Consider the following 16,428-nt stretch of genomic DNA (forward strand, 5'->3'; position numbering starts at 1 on the left):
TAAATCCCACCAATAGTCTACTACAGTTTTGGACAATTAATTGCATGGATGAAAAGAAAACTCCAAAACATTATTTTGCTAATTGTGGTGTGTAGGAGGGACAATCGTTGCTCACTTGCTCGGCGGTGTTTCAGCTTGTGACATCTGTGAAATCAGCATTAATTGGATACTGAGACGTACGAGATCAAGGTGAAGCAGTACCTACTCCATTACATCATGGACCACTTTGGAGATATATAATTCAATGCTAGGAAGGAAGATTCAATTCGACCCCGCTGAATCTTAGAAACATGCAATACAATTTAACAAATGTGGAAATGCATAAATAAAGCAAGTGATGGAATATGGTCCTCTTACCTGCCCAAGGCACATGCACCTAATTGAATGTCACTGTTAATTCAACTTTTTTATGGTGTCAAATTAAAGAGATCAAATTGATTAGCTAACTATTTATAGATTCATTCGGAAACCATTCTATCATTAACTAATTTCTTGTCTGATAAAAAATTGAGAAGGAAGAGAGTGCGATTCCCGTCAATAAAAATTAATCATTTACAACTAACAGTTGCTTTGCTGATAAAAAAAATATAAAAAATCTTGTCTGACTGTCTCTGTAATGTATGCTATGGAGACGTAACAACGCTGGTGTTCACTGTGTTGGGTCACTTACCAAGGTTCCTTTCTCTGTCATCCAAAACACTTTTGACAACAATGTTTTTGGTGATCAGTGAGTATTCTGTCCTTTTAGTGCTATCCTTCTTTTAATTTATTTTCATATGGTATTCCTTGTGTTAATTTGGTCTAATCTACGAGAACTAGGTTGCATGTTAAACTCTAGATTAATTCTATATTTCATTGGACACATATATACGCAGGTGCCATGAGAATGATTCGGCTTGTTGTTCCCCATATGGCAACTTGGAAACAGGGAAAGATTCTCAACATTGGTGGTGTTAGTGCCTTGGCCTCTGGACTTTGGTCAGGCACTTACAATGCTTCTAAAGCTGCTCTTCATGCTTTCACAGATACATTAAGGGGGTTTTCTTCTTCTTCTTCTTCTTCTTCTAACTTACCCTACAGTACTTGTACCCTTCATGAATCATGTTAATCAAATCAACAAGAGGAAACATAATTTCTCCTTGTTTTTACAGAAATTAATTAATGTGATTATTTCGTGGAAACTGGAACATATAGTGTAGTTTAATGGCTTAGCCATATATTTGTACTATTAAAGTAAAAAATTAGTGAATGCAACATTAATACACATTTTGTTATTCTCTCTGTGTACGTGATAATTGTTTTTATTTTGAACATGCACATGTCATATATATATACATATTGGAACTTGTACACTTTGGAATTGATGTTGTTAATGTTGTCCCTGGAGCTGTGGTTACAAATATTACGAATTCTGCCATTTCCAACTACAATGGATATGCCTGAATGGAAGCTATTCAAGCATTTCGAAGAAGAATCTACCTGCATGGTTCTCCTATGGCTATCTCTCTACCTTCAAGGCTATCATGTATCATTTACCACTCTTTCTTAGAGACTTTATTTTTAAGAAGTTGATGAAATGCTAAGATTAGGGATGAAAACAGAGCATGTTGGGGAAGGTTTGGCCCTCCTAGTCCTCGCAAAAGACAGAGCAAAATCCATTTTCATACCCATCGAGTTTAGGTATATTTACGGATAGTCTAGTATAATTTTTTTATGTTTAATTTATTTATATATTTTTAGATAAATTATATATTAAGTTTTTAATTATATTTTAATTCAAATAATATATAAATATAATGAATAACAAATAAATTAAATTTAAAAAATTAAGAATTCAATTATGTTTTTAGTTAAATGTATATTTTTTAAGTTGGTTATTTAATTATTTAACTATTAAGATAATTTACTTATATTTTCAAAAATTATAATAATAAATTCTTTAATTTATATATTATGTATATATATGCTATGAAAAAAAATTATATAAAAAATAATAATAACATGTATATGTATGAGTATGAATATGGATATGGATATAATTTGATATTCATTGCTTAAACAACTTATATAATACCCATATCGTATTTATATCAGATCAAAATGAATATTTGTGTTAAAGCTCAGAGTGGATTCAAATGATATATGCGAATACGAGTTTATTTGTTTATTTGTCATGTGAGCTAGGGCTGGGTGTATTTATCTTTTCGCATGCATTCTGATGGACAGTGTATTCACTTTAAGCACCAGATTTCATTGGGGGGCCGGATAACATGTTACAATTGTTTTCAGTTCCACTTGACCGTGTTGTAGTGAACAACATTTCAAATAAGCTGTCTAACTATACATTCTATAAAATTTATTTCTTTTGAAAATAACTATAAAAAAATTAAAGTTGTGGATTTGAATCTCTTCACAATCGGTGACTAATATTTGTTGATAAAAAAATATTGAAAAGAGAGAAATAAAAGAAATATATTTTTATAAAGTTGTTATTGTTCTATATGTAATATATGCAATCTTTTTAAGAAATAAGGTATTTTTTATGTAATTGTGTATGTTAATATGGTTAGTGGATCTCTGTCTCTAAATATAAATATCATTTAACTAATTTAAACCCTTTAAAAAAAATTTCCAATAAAAAAACTTAAAAAATTGATTAGTTTAGTTAATAGTATTAAATTTATTAATAATTTATATTATTTTTTTGAAATCACCCTTAAAAAAATTGGAACTCGTTATCTTACTCTTTTTATTTTATTATTTTTACCTAATTAATCAATGTATATTAGTCTTTTTCTTTAATCTTTTATAAGAAACACAGTGAATCTGTCTTAATAATTTATAGCATATTTATAAAGTAATTAAGAATATTTTGATAAACAAATAATTGATACATAAAACAACTTAATAAGAATCTTATAAAAGTGGACAATTTTTTTTAAAATCTTATATTTAATTACGAGGGTAGTTACATTTTTACTTATAAAAATTTATTCAAAACCTTTAATATCTAAGTTTTCTACTGTGAAGTAGGGATCAATGATAATGTGGTAACTGGTAAGGTAGAAATAGTTAGTAACTATCTTTACTTATCCCATGGGATGAAATGTTATCTTATTCTTGTTTAATACAAATTTTTTTTATAGGTGAAAATTGAACTTAAGTATTAAGAGGTTTACAATAATGCATAAATATCATTTAATCAACTGAGAAAGACTCTTGATTGTTCTACACTAGGAGATTAAAAACAACTCATACATACCACTTAAGTATTCACAATTTTAATAAATATCTATGGATATTTGAAACCCAAAGGTTTGATGTAATTGTATAAGATTTCGTTACATTCATTCATGAGAAAATGATCTATTTAGTAGGACAATTCGGGTTTAATTATCTCTATCGGTAAAATTTCTTTGAGTCAATTACAATCACACACCGCAAACAAGATTAGTCTCTGACTGAATAAGTTGAGAAATAATCATGGTCTCTAACCCAAAAAAAAATCTATGGATATTTTAGTATACTTTTTTACATATAAAATTTTAAACAAAAATTAAAATTAGTAAAATTAATTTTTTTAAAATAGATATATTACAATAAATTTATATAAAGAGAGAGGAAAGAAAAATCTTGGTAATGGCCCAAAGCAATAAAATCTGGTTTATATAAATTAAAAAACAAGAAGACCGATGAGCCCAAATAAATGCCCACAAACAAGTGCACAGGGTATGAAAATGGGCCGGCCGCGTGGGTGTGAATGTGACCCGCTAGGGTTTAGGGTACTGGATAATAGAAGGCACTTTTTTATTTCTTTTTTCCCCTATAAAATCAAAACCCTACACTCTTAAACCCTAACTATTTCAGTAGTTCGGCTGCCTATAAAATCCTCTTAACAAGTTGTTGCTGCTGCGTTGAGCATCAGTTTACAGCTATCGAAGATGGCTCCTCCCAGAGGTAATTTTCCTTTTAATTAGAAAATGGGGTTTGATTATTTTGGTTTATACATTTTACATTAGAACTTTTTTTAAATCGGCAAATGTTAGTTTGGTTAGAATGTAGTGGTAATAGCTTCATTTTTGTTGACGGGTGTTTGAATTTGTGCAGGTCGTGGTGGTTTTGGTGGTGGTGGTGGTGGTGGGTTCAGGGGTGGTGGTAGGGGTGACAGAGGCAGAGGAAGGGGCGGTGGAGGAAGAGGAGGAGACAGAGGTACACCCTTCAAAGCTAGAGGCGGTGGTAGAGGTGGTGGAGGCCGTGGAGGAGGCAGGGGTGGTGGCCGTGGCGGTGGCAGAGGTGGAATGAAGGGTGGTAGCAAGGTTGTTGTTCAGCCCCATAGACATGACGGTATTTTCATTGCCAAGGGTAAAGAAGATGCTCTCGTTACCAAGAATCTTGTTCCCGGTGAAGCTGTTTACAATGAGAAAAGGATTACTGTTCAGGTTCCTTTTCTTTCTCACCATTATTTCTGTTTTTCTTTCCTTGTTGGTACTGAACCATGTATGCATGAATTGATAGTTTCATTTTGCAGAATGAAGATGGTACCAAAGAGGAGTACAGAGTTTGGAATCCTTTCCGATCCAAGTTGGCTGCTGCCATCCTTGGTGGAGTTGACAACATATGGATTGTAAGATTGTCTTTACAACATGAGCTCTGTTTAGTCCTAGTTCTTCGAATACAAACATCATGTTTTTTTAATTATTTTTGTCTTGTGCCTTATGAAGAAACCGGGAGCCAGAGTCCTTTACCTTGGAGCTGCTTCTGGGACCACTGTTTCTCATGTGTCGGACGTTGTTGGCCCTGTAAGTATAATTTAGAATTTAGAATTCCACAATCTTACATTTGTGGAAGTTCTGATTCGAATGTGTTGTTCTTTGTATGTAGACTGGAGTTGTCTATGCAGTAGAATTTTCCCATAGAAGTGGACGTGACTTGGTCAATATGGCAAAGAAAAGAACTAACGTTATACCCATTATTGAAGATGCTAGACATCCAGCTAAATACAGGATGTTGGTTGGAATGGTTGATGTCATATTTTCTGATGTTGCTCAACCTGATCAGGTGTGATTTAAATTTCGTACAACATACCTCTTGAGTTTGGTTTTGGCCTCATTTTTGCAGGCAATATACTAGTGTTCCAAAATATTGATGTACTTAAATCGGTAGTGCCATATGATTATTGTTTGTTTAATTTTCAATTCATCTAGTATTTCGTTTGGTTGTCAAATATTAGCCAGCCATCTACTTACATTACATGTGTATATTTTTGGTGCATCTTCTCTTTTACATTTGTGTATAATTTTTTATTTTTTATTTTCAATGTTATTTTTTTACTTGAATATATTCTGTTAAATTGGAATAATCTGTGCATATGATGAGTTACTCGGATTCCCCTTCAAGACATCATGGATGATGCAGACCCGAGTTTCTGATGCACATAAATTTCTTTTCTTTTTTTTCTAATATTTCATTATTTTGTTTCTTTAAATAGACAGCAGTGGTTGGTCGTCTCTTTTTAGCCTGTTTATGTCCCCATTTTGAATCAACAAGTACTGTACTTTTTTCAATTTTATGTATGTGAATGTGAAATAGTGGAGGGGTGGTTAAAGTCAACTCTTGGAAGTGGATGAAGGCAAGGAGAAAGGGTTTTGTTTATAAAATGTCTTGGTTTTTAAATCCTGCGGCTTGTCTAGGGGTGGTTGCAAATTAGCTTACATGTGTTGGGGTGGGCCTCAGTTGTTATAAGCAGCCTCAATTGGATTATGGACCAGACAGTGTGTGATGATGCGTTATGATAGTATATATCTGCGGCTGGGTCAAGAGGAAATTGTGGCTGTGGTTTGAGTGGTGCATGGATTTTATATTTGTGGATTCCTTTTTAAATTTAAAGGAAATGAATTCTATTCTATTTGAAGATAAAATCCTTTTTGAAACCCCAGTTATATTCTATATTCTATGTATTGGTTTCTTTATGATTTTTGGTGACCATTGCAGGCTAGGATTTTGGGGCTGAATGCTTCATATTATCTGAAAACAGGAGGTCATTTTGTTATTTCAATCAAGGTATGTTCAGATATCTAATCGTCTTTTTATAAAACTTTACGAGTTATATGATCAATAATCAATATGGTAAACATTTAAAGAAAGGGTGACCCGGTACAGATAGTTCCCACCTAGTGGGGGGTCTAAGGAGAGAGTAGAAGGAATCAGCCTTACCCTAAGGCTGTTTTTAGAATTTGAACTTGGGGCTTTCAGGCCTCAAAACATCAAACATATGGAGGTGTCGAGGCTTGCCCTCTATTTATAACATTGGAAAGACAAGTGTTTATGATTACCTTGAATCAATGTTTAGGTTCTTCTGTTCGTAAATGGGAAGTCAAAGTTGTAAAGTGATCTCTTATGTCTTACTATGTCTTAATTATCTGCTAAAATGTTCTCACTTACATTCATTTGTATCTTAGGCTAACTGCATAGACTCCACAGTCCCTGCTGAGGCAGTGTTTGAAAGCGAAGTGAACAAGTTGAAGGCAGATCAATTCAAACCATTCGAGCAAGTCACCCTTGAACCATTTGAGAGGGACCATGCCTGTGTGGTTGGTGGATACAGAATGCCCAAGAAGAAAAAAGATGCTGCTGAGTAGATTGTTTTCCAGTAGCCCGTAGGCGTGTACCAATGTCATTTCATGAGATTTCGTGTTAATTTTGTTTTGAAACCTTGGTTATCAAAATACTTTGTACCTTTTATAGTAAAGTAGTCAAGTTATTTGCCCCCAATATTTACCGTGTTTGCTGTAAAAAATTCACATATAATCTGCCCAAAATTACTTCCTTAGCAGAACGAGATGAGATCAACAGCAATGCTTGTACGTTCTACATGTGAATCTAGTTTATTTAAGTATTGAAAATCTATGATCTATTATTATTAGGGTATGTCAACTTTACACTATCAGTCTATTGTTAATCTATGATCTATTATTATTCAGGTTTGCCATTTAATCTTTCTATATGCTTGAAAATGTATTTATCAACAGCAATGCTTGCACGTTCTACTTGTAAAATAATTTAAATATATTTTTAATGAACATAATATATGTTCATAGGCATAACAAATAAACTTGGATAGGTGGTATCATCCCGAACCGAATATTCGTTTTGATCACATATGGATACTCGTACTTGTTACTAATACATTTTTTATAATTTTTTTATCACAGCATATATATTTACTATTTTATCGTCATAATTTTAAAAATTATAAATTAATTAACTTAATAGTTAAATAATTAAATAAAAACTTAAAATATAATTGAATTCTTAATTTGTAACTTTAATTTACTTGTTATATATTGTTTGAATTAAAATATAATTAAAAATATAATATGAAATTATAATATTAGTTTTTGTAGTGAATGAATCAGGAGACATAATGGAATTATTTCAATTACTCTAACAACAGTTCGGCTATTGTTATTGTCTTTTTAGTGAATAATACAAAAGAAAATAATACAAGAAATTCTTTTGAATAATAATTAAATAATTCCTTCATATTTTTAGAGATAGGAGATAAAATTTATATGGATATAATAAGTCTTGTTTGGGCTGCTTTAATGATAGTTTTTTCATTTTCCCTAAATAAATTAAAATTATAAAAAAAGAGTATAGTAGATTACCTGCATACATACTCAAATTTGACGATATGGAAATGAGTTTTAAAATGTCAAACCGGTCTTTTTTTTTAATGGTATCCGTCCCATCTTTTGTATTGTTGACTTACCATTATCAATTAAACTTAATGTGGAATATTTATTCATTACTAAAACATAAAACAGTACCACATTCTAGCAGCACTCTCATTCTTAAATAGTTTATAACACGAAAACCAACTCATATATCCCTCTTATTCTTTATTTGTCACCAAGAGGTGTACGAACGACACTTTCTAATACACTTTTTTAAGACACATTCTAGTATTAATTAAAATATATTAAAAACTAAAAAAACAACAGGAGGTTAAAAAGAGTGTATCATATATTGTGTTGCTTGTTATTGTTAAAAAATGCTTGAATAATTATGAATGTTTTTTATAAAAAATAAATAATGGGCAGATAATTTGAAGAAAAAAAAAACTTATAAAATACGGAAAGCAGTAATTATTTATAAGAACTGAAAGTATAAAAAAATGTTTTCTTAAACTAATCCCATACTCTTTTATGGGACACTAGTCCGTCTTTTAGTATGGGAAACTAATCCCATACTGTTTCATGTAAATAAAAATATAAAATGTATTATCATCTAATATAAACTTAAAAATAATGTTTATTTTTTCTTTTTGATGAGAACAAATAATGTTATTAGTACGTGTCGTAATTAATAGTTGTCATAAATGGATAAATGTATAAGCCATAATAAATGAATGACAGACAAATTTGGTTCTAATAGCTGCTTCTCATTTGATTGTTGTGTACTGTACTGTACTGGTATAGGAATTAGGAAAAGCTGCCATAAAAGTCTCGCGTTTGTTTTGTTAGGTTCCCATTGTTGGCATAGTAACAAGTTGGCACTAATCTCTGTGTCTCTCTCTTTGTATTCTACGATGGATTAAATTAACCATTGTTATAGATAGATTGTAATTATTCTGCAAATGGCTTCTGTTGACTACAGTTACTCCTTGCTAGATATAAATAATGGATTTTGGAATCACCACTCTAAATTAATCTTTTGGGTACCTGAATGTTTCTGTTTGAGATTTTGTTTTCGTTCCAATTTGTCAATTATTGCCTCAAAGATTGGGCGCAAACAGAATTAGTACTTGTTTGATACCAGTTGAGAGAACTCAAAAGTAGTTTTACTCCCCCAAACTCTAAATTCTTTTTTTATTTTGTGTCTTGAAATCAAGGAATGTACATTGGAACTAAATGCTATGTTGGTGTACAAAATTCACATTCCCCAACTTTTATCCAAAAATAGCCTTAGTTGGTGCCCAAAACCATGATTTGCTTGCTTAATTAACTAGATGCTATATTTCATTGGGCATACGCATGCAGGTTCCTTGAGAATGGTTCAGGCGGTTGTTCCTCATATGGCCGTTAGGAAAAAGGGGAAGATTGTCAATATTGGTAACTAGTGAAAATGGTTGCTGCCTTGGCTTCTGGACCTTGGTCAGGAACTTATACAGCTTCTAAAGCTGCTCTTCATGCTTTGACAGATACATTAAGGTATTTTTCTTCTTCAAACTTGCGTTACTCTACACTTGTGCTTCATGTCTGCATCTAGTCAACTAGAGGCAACAGAAATCCCACCTTGTTTTGTTTCTATAGAAATTGTTGGTTTGTTATGTACAAGCTTTTAGGCTTTGGTTGGTCCAGATCAATGTGGTGATTTCATGGAAACTGCAATATAGTGAAAGTTTGTAAAACTTTATATATGATGCACTTCAAAGTCAAAATCGAGTGGATGCAAATGCAACAATTTGGGATTTGGTGGCTGGATTTCGTCCTAATTATTTACTCCCTCCGTTTTTTTTATAAACAAAAAAAACTTTAATTTTTTGATTTCAAATCTAAGTAAAATTTAATTACTTTTATCTTATTTAATAAAATTATGTTAAAAAATCCTTCATTTAATTGGGGATTGTGTTTAATATTAAATTTCAACAAAAAATAATTTAAGAGAAATTATTATTTTTTAATTAAAAATAACACAATTTAATAAAATAAACTCATTTTCTTAATAAGTGTTAAATAAGTTTTTTTTCCTTATAAAATACAACCGAAGGAGTACATTTTATACACTAAATTGTTCTCATCTTTAACACGAGTATGTGAGCATACAGACCAGAACTTGGACATTTTGGAATTGATGTTGTCAATGTTGTCCCCGGAGCTATCAAATCAAACATCGGAGATTCAGCCATAGCCAGTTACAACCGCATGCCAGAATGGAAATTATTCAAGCCTTTTGAAGCAGCAATCAGAGATAGAGCTTATTTTTCTCAGAAGTCCAAAACAACCCCTACAGATGAGTTTGCTCTAAACACTGTAGCTGCTGTCCTTAGGGAGAAACCACCTGCATGGGCATTACTCTACTGTCATGGCTATCATGTACCATTTACCAATCTCTGTTAGAGATTTTCTTTTGAAGAAAGCAATGAAAGGTTGAGCTATAGTTGGGTGGTGCATATCAATCTTTCCACATGGACAGCCTATAAAGCAATTTTACTTAACCTTTAGCAACAGAAGAGATATCATCAAGGGATGTCTTGTTCGGTATCATATTCTATTGAACAAAGTTTTTGAATAAAACTTGACCAAACGGAAGATATAGTTTCTTGAAAGTGTGTTTGAAACTTCCCCATTCTTTGAACATGGATCAGCTATTTTTTTTTTCTGCATTTGTTAGTTTTTCTTAGCATTAAAAATGTGTTTTTTCTTGTTTGCATGGTTTTCCATCTCATAAGTTTGCCTTACGGGGCTCCTTTGATAGGATTAGGATTGATTACATCCACAAAAACGTCTTAACTTGAATCCTAATTTTGGGGCATGACAAAGACAGACAACCTCCTGTCTCCTTCAGTTATTAAAAGCACAAATCTATTACAGTTTCAGTCACTGTTCCAAAACAGTAATGCACAATACAAAGTTGTGCAGTCCTGCTTACTGCTTGCTTCCTCTTTCCGAAACTTGGAGGGTGGCTTATGACCTCTCTGCAATCCTTCAATTCTCAAAGTGTGTAACATTTTTTTATACACAGATTGTTTATTTATTAATTTTTATTAATAAAAAAAATATTAAATTTATAATTTTTTTTCTTTCTTAATCATTTAATCAATTTTATATTTCTAATCTGAGTAGCCATAATAATATATGTAAAGATTTAGTATGAAGCAGTATCTTTAATATTCCGGCACTTGTCGTGTCACCTAATAAATTTGACAATTTAGATAAAATCAATTTAATTAATTGATTTTTTTTATTTCAAATTAGTCATATTTAGTTTGGGTCTCAAAAAGAAAAGAAAATTCAGAACCAAGTCAATGTTTCAATTTTTTTTTAAACTCTTACATCAATATATTTTAGACTTTAGCATTTCAATTTTTTTTACGTTTGTCAATATTTTATTTTTGATCTTTTTATGATAATATCTAGAGTTATAAAGCATCTTAATTTCATAATGTTTTATTATATAATTTTCTTCAAATTTTTTATTAAAAAATGATTGAAATATATAAAATGATCGGTATAGACAAAATATTAAATAATATAAATAATAAATCAGTATAGAACAAATAATATTTTTATTTTAAATTAATATAAAATTAAAAACTAATAGTATAGATAAGTAAAAATTACAACTTAAAAGAATATAATTTATTTTTATCATAATTCGACAACTCAAACCAAAACTACACGATCTTAATTAAATTATTTTGGTTTCAAGTTGCCAAAAAGTATTTTCTAAACCTGAAACAAACCAACTTAATTAAATATCATCAGGTTAGACTTTACCTAGCCACAAACTCAAACTATTCCAACTCATAAAAACTCCTAATTCTTTAGTTAAATTTCCTTTGCAAAATCGGGGACTGGGTACAGAAACGCCCAGCTAGTTTGAATGGTTTTTACGATCACCAATCTTTACGCGCAGGAGCATTGTAATAGATAAATTATTTGATTGGCCAATTATAAGGACATTATATTAAAAGTTTTCCGGCAAAACACTTGTTTATTTCATTCTTATCATGTTCTTCTATTGCTTTTGTTTTTTGCTTTTTTGGGGGGTGATGGTATCAGTGCCTGGTTCATGAGATCCCCGTTCGCATTAGGGTCGGTCGACTGAATCAGTAACTCAGTTAAAATATTGGGCAAGAGAGTTTCACGTCCCAGGGATGTGATAGTCTTGCTTCCAACATTTGCCAGCTCCCGTCCCAGGGTAGCACTGTCACAAAAATAAAAATAAAAAATTCCAAGTCTCCAGAATTCGTTTGTTTCAATGAAGTCAATGTTAACTACAGTCTACTTACTGTATCGAATGCTGATGATTAGTATAGTACACCATTCCTGGTGGTTGAAGTGGTCGGAAAGTAGGAGGTGCGGGGGCTTGCTGTGTTATTGGTATTTGTTGATGTGGAGTTATTTGCAGGGTCTGATGTGTCAAAGGCACCATAGCCCCAACATGAGTTGGCAGTTGGGGTGCGGGCGGTAATGGTGGGATGCTACCATAACCATATGGAGTGATGATCCCTCCAGTTGACTGCACGAACTGCTGGGATGGCGGATTACTAAGCATGTGAAATTGACCTTGTGATGAAGGAGCAGCATTTTGCAAGGGTGGTGGTTGGGCTACCAAAACTGAAGGATATGAATGGTTTGGTGCGGCAATCAACTGTTGTGGGGACCTAAACATATGGGGATCTGAGCTAGTCATTGGAATCTCGTGTTTTGATGTGGACTCAGAAGTTAGACCAGCATTTTTTGCCTCTTCTGCTGCAAATGTTGACAGAACAGAAGTCATGATCAACTGCGATGACGAAGAAGCTGCAAGCTTATCTGCAACCTCAGCAGCAATTGCTGCAGCCGACTTGGCAGCGGACACTTTCTGAGAAAAATCTTCATTATCAAGTATCCTCCGCATGTTGCAAGCCTCTTCTATTTGTGCTTGGGCAACCTAAATATCATAAAACAAACATATAAGCATAATAAAATTCAAATTTGTCATTGTGGTTAGCTGAAAAGCCGCAAACGTATCCAAATGTCAATAATGAAAACAGACTCAACAAGTAATAAGTCGCATTAAAAAAGATTAACAAGAACTTATTTACTCTATAATTGTGTACGGGGATTTCCTAAGCAATTCTCCAACCAAAACTGTTTCTGCTTTCATAAATCGAGATTATTACACTAACCTCCATCAAGATTTATGAAAACTTAAAAGCACCCTATCTAGTTTCAGAAATTGCACTGATCTTCCCCGTTTAAATTTCATCAGGCAAAGCATTCCCTCCTATTTAAACATCTTCCAGACACAACTAAACCCTTGAAAATAAACTATAAGGAGGCGTTCATGTAGGTTTCATAAACTACAAGGAGGTTGAATCCACGTAATTTCTTCTATTACATGTTTTACCACTGTTAACACTAACTATTAGCACTGCAGTGACTTCATCATGTTTAGAATTTTGATTTGCTGATAAAAAAATCATTGTTCGGAATTACCATGAGAGAAGTAATTAAAAGGCAACAAACAATGAACAAAACATATCACAATCACATATGATAAGAAACTAGTCAAAATATGACAACCTTCTGCGCAAAAGAATCATGAATAGTACATACCTGCATCTGTGTACGAACATTCTCTAGTTCAGATTCCTAATACAAAAATGCAAAAACAATTGAAAGACACAGTCAGGAACAACCGAAAACTCAATATATGCACTACAAATACAGAAAATATTGAACATTAGTGTATAACTTACCTGCTCATGCAAAGCTTCTTTTAACTGAGACACAAGGGCTACTCTACTTGCTTCAACTAATTTAAGTTTTTCTACGCATCGTTTCAAAATATTTTCCTCCTCCTCTAGTTCCTTTGCCAAAGTTTTTCTCTTGGGATCTTTGGCTGAAAAAGAAAGCAATATTAGAATCCTAACTTCCATAATTCAGGTGTTACTTCTGTAACTCTGTTCTGCTGTATGCTTACCAACAGAGCATGCAGTATCAACATCTTTTTCCATCTTCCTCACACGCTGAACAGAAGACTTGCATTTACTTATCTCTGCATCTTCAACGGATTGCTCACTGAGCACCAAATGAAATGCAGACACTATTTTTTCCGCTGTACCTCCTATGGACAGTTTCTGGCATCAAGACAATATCAAGAAAGTGAGATATGAAAGAATCATAGCAAACCTCTATGAAGGATGAAATTATCTAACATCAATAAAATGATTTAAGTATGAAACGGGAAGAGGAAGGAGTGTGGTCCCAAAGGCCCTCAGTAACTCAGTCTCACCGATTTGATGGAGTGAGAATCCCTTTTCACAATTCTTACAGAACGTGATCGCTTTTTGCCAAATTCCAATGGTGGAGGTGCATCTTCTCCAAGCATCAAATCTTTAAGGTTCCTAGCCCGGGATCCAAATACTCTCCTTTGCTCCCATATTTCAATCTAAAGTTAGGAAAGATCTAAGTTAATAGATCAATATCGTGGTATGCAAATCATATGATACACCATATTAGGAGTTTCAGCCAAGCATGTAGAACTATCTGCTATGATTTTATATTCAATTCTTTCACAACCCCTTTCCCGTTCATTGATTAACATGGTTGTATTCACTTGAAATACTTGCATCACATACTGTAAAAAGGGCTTACCAATCTAGATACCACACGCGTTCCATGATCATCACCTTTCTTGATAACATCTTTAAGTGCTGCAGGAAGAACCTTCCAAAACTCTGTCACAAATTCATTCCCTTTATGCTTACTGTTCTGCAGAATGTCATTTGCAAGATACAAAAGAGGGATCCTTTGAATCATCTCTGATTTGTCAAATTGTTTTTTCCAAGTGGCAACAAACAGTTCAGCTTTGCTCTGGTGAAATATACACCAATGTGATAAAGCTATATCAAAAGTTAAAGGCAACAACTTACATTGCATTAATGACTAATACACAACAAAAACAACAGAAGCCATTTCCACTAGGCAAGACCAGCTACATGGATAAAATAATGTCATTGTATTCTGTTAACACTAATAAATTCAAGTTTCATGAAATTAACTGAAGCTAAGTATGCCATAAACTAAACTGTTTCGAAGAATTAAATAAAATTCATATATAAACACTAGTTAAAAGAAGTCGCACTCCATGTTACATTAACCAAGCAATTTCAAATTAATCCTAAGAATGAAATGTGACTGACAGTAAAATTTCGATGCACCAAAAATCTGACCTGGTAATTAGAATTAGTCCAATGTATTAGTTCCAAGAATGTATTTGTTTCTCTTCCTGCAGTGTTACTATCCTAAAACAATAGTAAAACAGAGCAATGCTACTTACCCAAAACTTGTTAACCGGGCTAACATACTAATATGGCTATATGAAACACCTCAGATTCCAGAAATGAATTTTGTACTCACACACACATAATGAATGAATGAATGAATGAATGAAAGAGGTTTCTTTCTTGATTGCCTTCTTTCTTACTTGATTGCTTTCTTAGTTACTTCAAGATACTTTTAATGCAAATTTATATTGCATTAAACTTCCAAAATAATGCAGTACAGCCCAAGAGTCAATATTCAAACAGAACCAATTGTTTATAAAGGGGGGAAAACTATTAAAGTGCAATAAAAAAAAGGATACTTTCAATGCATTGTTGGGTGTTATTAAGCTTGGACAGCTTGTCTGCAAGTATCTGCTCGCTGAAAACGCCATTCATGTTCTTCACCTCTTTCCCCTCACCAGATATAATTTCAGCAAAACCCTATGCCCCATTGAAACCTTTTATCGAAAACAAACCATGTAGCATCTCAATTTTCGAACACTAAAACCCTATAACAGAATTGGGACCGAAACGAGCTTCAATATCAATAACAACGAGCTAAAAATGTGAAAAGATTAGGTTCGATTGAAAAACAACGAATCCGAAAAATTGAGCTAATGCAAGCATAAAGGAGAAGAAATTGAGCAGAGAAATAGTAGTAGCCACAATGCTGGGGAATCGGGACTAATTGAAACGACCACGTTTTGGGCAAATCAGATTCACGGAGAGATCTTGTATCAAAAAGAAAAAATGGCAGAGCGATAAAGAAACAGAGGGATAGAGACGTTGAAGTATTGGATTCGTGCGTGGTGTTGTGGATTTCGAAAAACCCTAAAAACGGATAACTAAATTTTGCAGATAGAAAAGAGGGGGAAAAGAAAGAAAAAAAACGCGTTACTTGAAGAGAAAAGGTTTTAAGTTTGGGGTTCACACGCCTATTTTATTTGGCGCAAAACCATGAAAATTGTTTCAACGCCGCAGGATGGATGATACGAATACGATACTCCGTAATACTAACAACCTTTTATTTTTCAAATACATTTTTTTATTATTATTTCTACGAGTAAATTGTACAGTTTTCATGTTTGTTTCACAGTTGTACAAACGGACGTCATCAAGAATGGCTTAGTGTATGTAACCCACGTTTTTTTGTTTCCAAGGGTATTGTTACTTCTCCATTTTGTGCGTTGGAACGAACAAACGGACGTTTGGTGCCTCACAAACGGCAATCCAAACACACCATTAAAGATTCACTGAGTTGAGGAACTACCCAAGTTTGGCACTCCATCCTTGGAACCCAAACTATTCCGTGCACACATAATGGTTTGTCATTTTCTGGTTACTTGAGAATGTTTGCCTAAAAAATTCTTGATAAATATGAGCCTTTC

General features: G+C 32.9%; 3 protein-coding genes, 1 long non-coding RNA gene and 1 other non-coding gene across 5 annotated transcripts; 4 read left to right on the plus strand and 1 right to left on the minus strand.

The window, feature by feature from the left end:
* The first annotated feature begins 527 nt into the window (after window positions 1-527).
* Window positions 528-1,695, plus strand: LOC114382158. Its single transcript, XR_003660190.1, has 2 exons — window positions 528-727; window positions 876-1,695. It is a non-coding gene; the product is annotated as an uncharacterized LOC114382158 (long non-coding RNA).
* Window positions 1,696-3,839: 2,144 nt separating this feature from the next.
* LOC114382156 (mediator of RNA polymerase II transcription subunit 36a-like) lies at window positions 3,840-6,927 on the plus strand. The gene is made up of 7 exons (XM_028341387.1): window positions 3,840-3,957; window positions 4,108-4,439; window positions 4,529-4,624; window positions 4,722-4,799; window positions 4,882-5,058; window positions 5,992-6,060; window positions 6,459-6,927. Exons 1-7 carry the CDS (start codon window positions 3,942-3,944, stop codon window positions 6,636-6,638), a joined length of 948 nt encoding a protein of 315 aa, XP_028197188.1. The 5' UTR covers window positions 3,840-3,941; the 3' UTR covers window positions 6,639-6,927.
* LOC114382843 lies at window positions 5,363-5,433 on the plus strand. The gene has a single exon (XR_003660305.1). It is a non-coding gene; the product is annotated as a small nucleolar RNA snoR60 (small nucleolar RNA).
* Window positions 6,928-9,126: 2,199 nt separating the features above from the next.
* LOC114381771 (short-chain dehydrogenase RED1-like) lies at window positions 9,127-10,121 on the plus strand. The gene is made up of 2 exons (XM_028340988.1): window positions 9,127-9,212; window positions 9,830-10,121. The coding sequence occupies exons 1-2, from the start codon at window positions 9,127-9,129 to the stop codon at window positions 10,119-10,121; spliced, it is 378 nt and encodes a 125-aa protein (XP_028196789.1).
* A 1,410-nt stretch (window positions 10,122-11,531) lies between these two features.
* LOC114380828 lies at window positions 11,532-16,035 on the minus strand. The gene is made up of 8 exons (XM_028339895.1): window positions 15,361-16,035; window positions 14,370-14,617; window positions 14,008-14,163; window positions 13,696-13,852; window positions 13,472-13,614; window positions 13,329-13,364; window positions 12,017-12,660; window positions 11,532-11,931 (listed from the first exon to the last, which is right to left on the minus strand). The coding sequence occupies exons 1-8, from the start codon at window positions 15,434-15,436 to the stop codon at window positions 11,733-11,735; spliced, it is 1,659 nt and encodes a 552-aa protein (XP_028195696.1). The 5' UTR covers window positions 15,437-16,035; the 3' UTR covers window positions 11,532-11,732.
* Window positions 16,036-16,428: the final 393 nt, after the last annotated feature.

This window comes from Glycine soja, chromosome 13 (assembly GCF_004193775.1).
Source record: "Glycine soja cultivar W05 chromosome 13, ASM419377v2, whole genome shotgun sequence".
In the NCBI taxonomy this organism is placed as follows: domain Eukaryota; kingdom Viridiplantae; phylum Streptophyta; class Magnoliopsida; order Fabales; family Fabaceae; genus Glycine; species Glycine soja.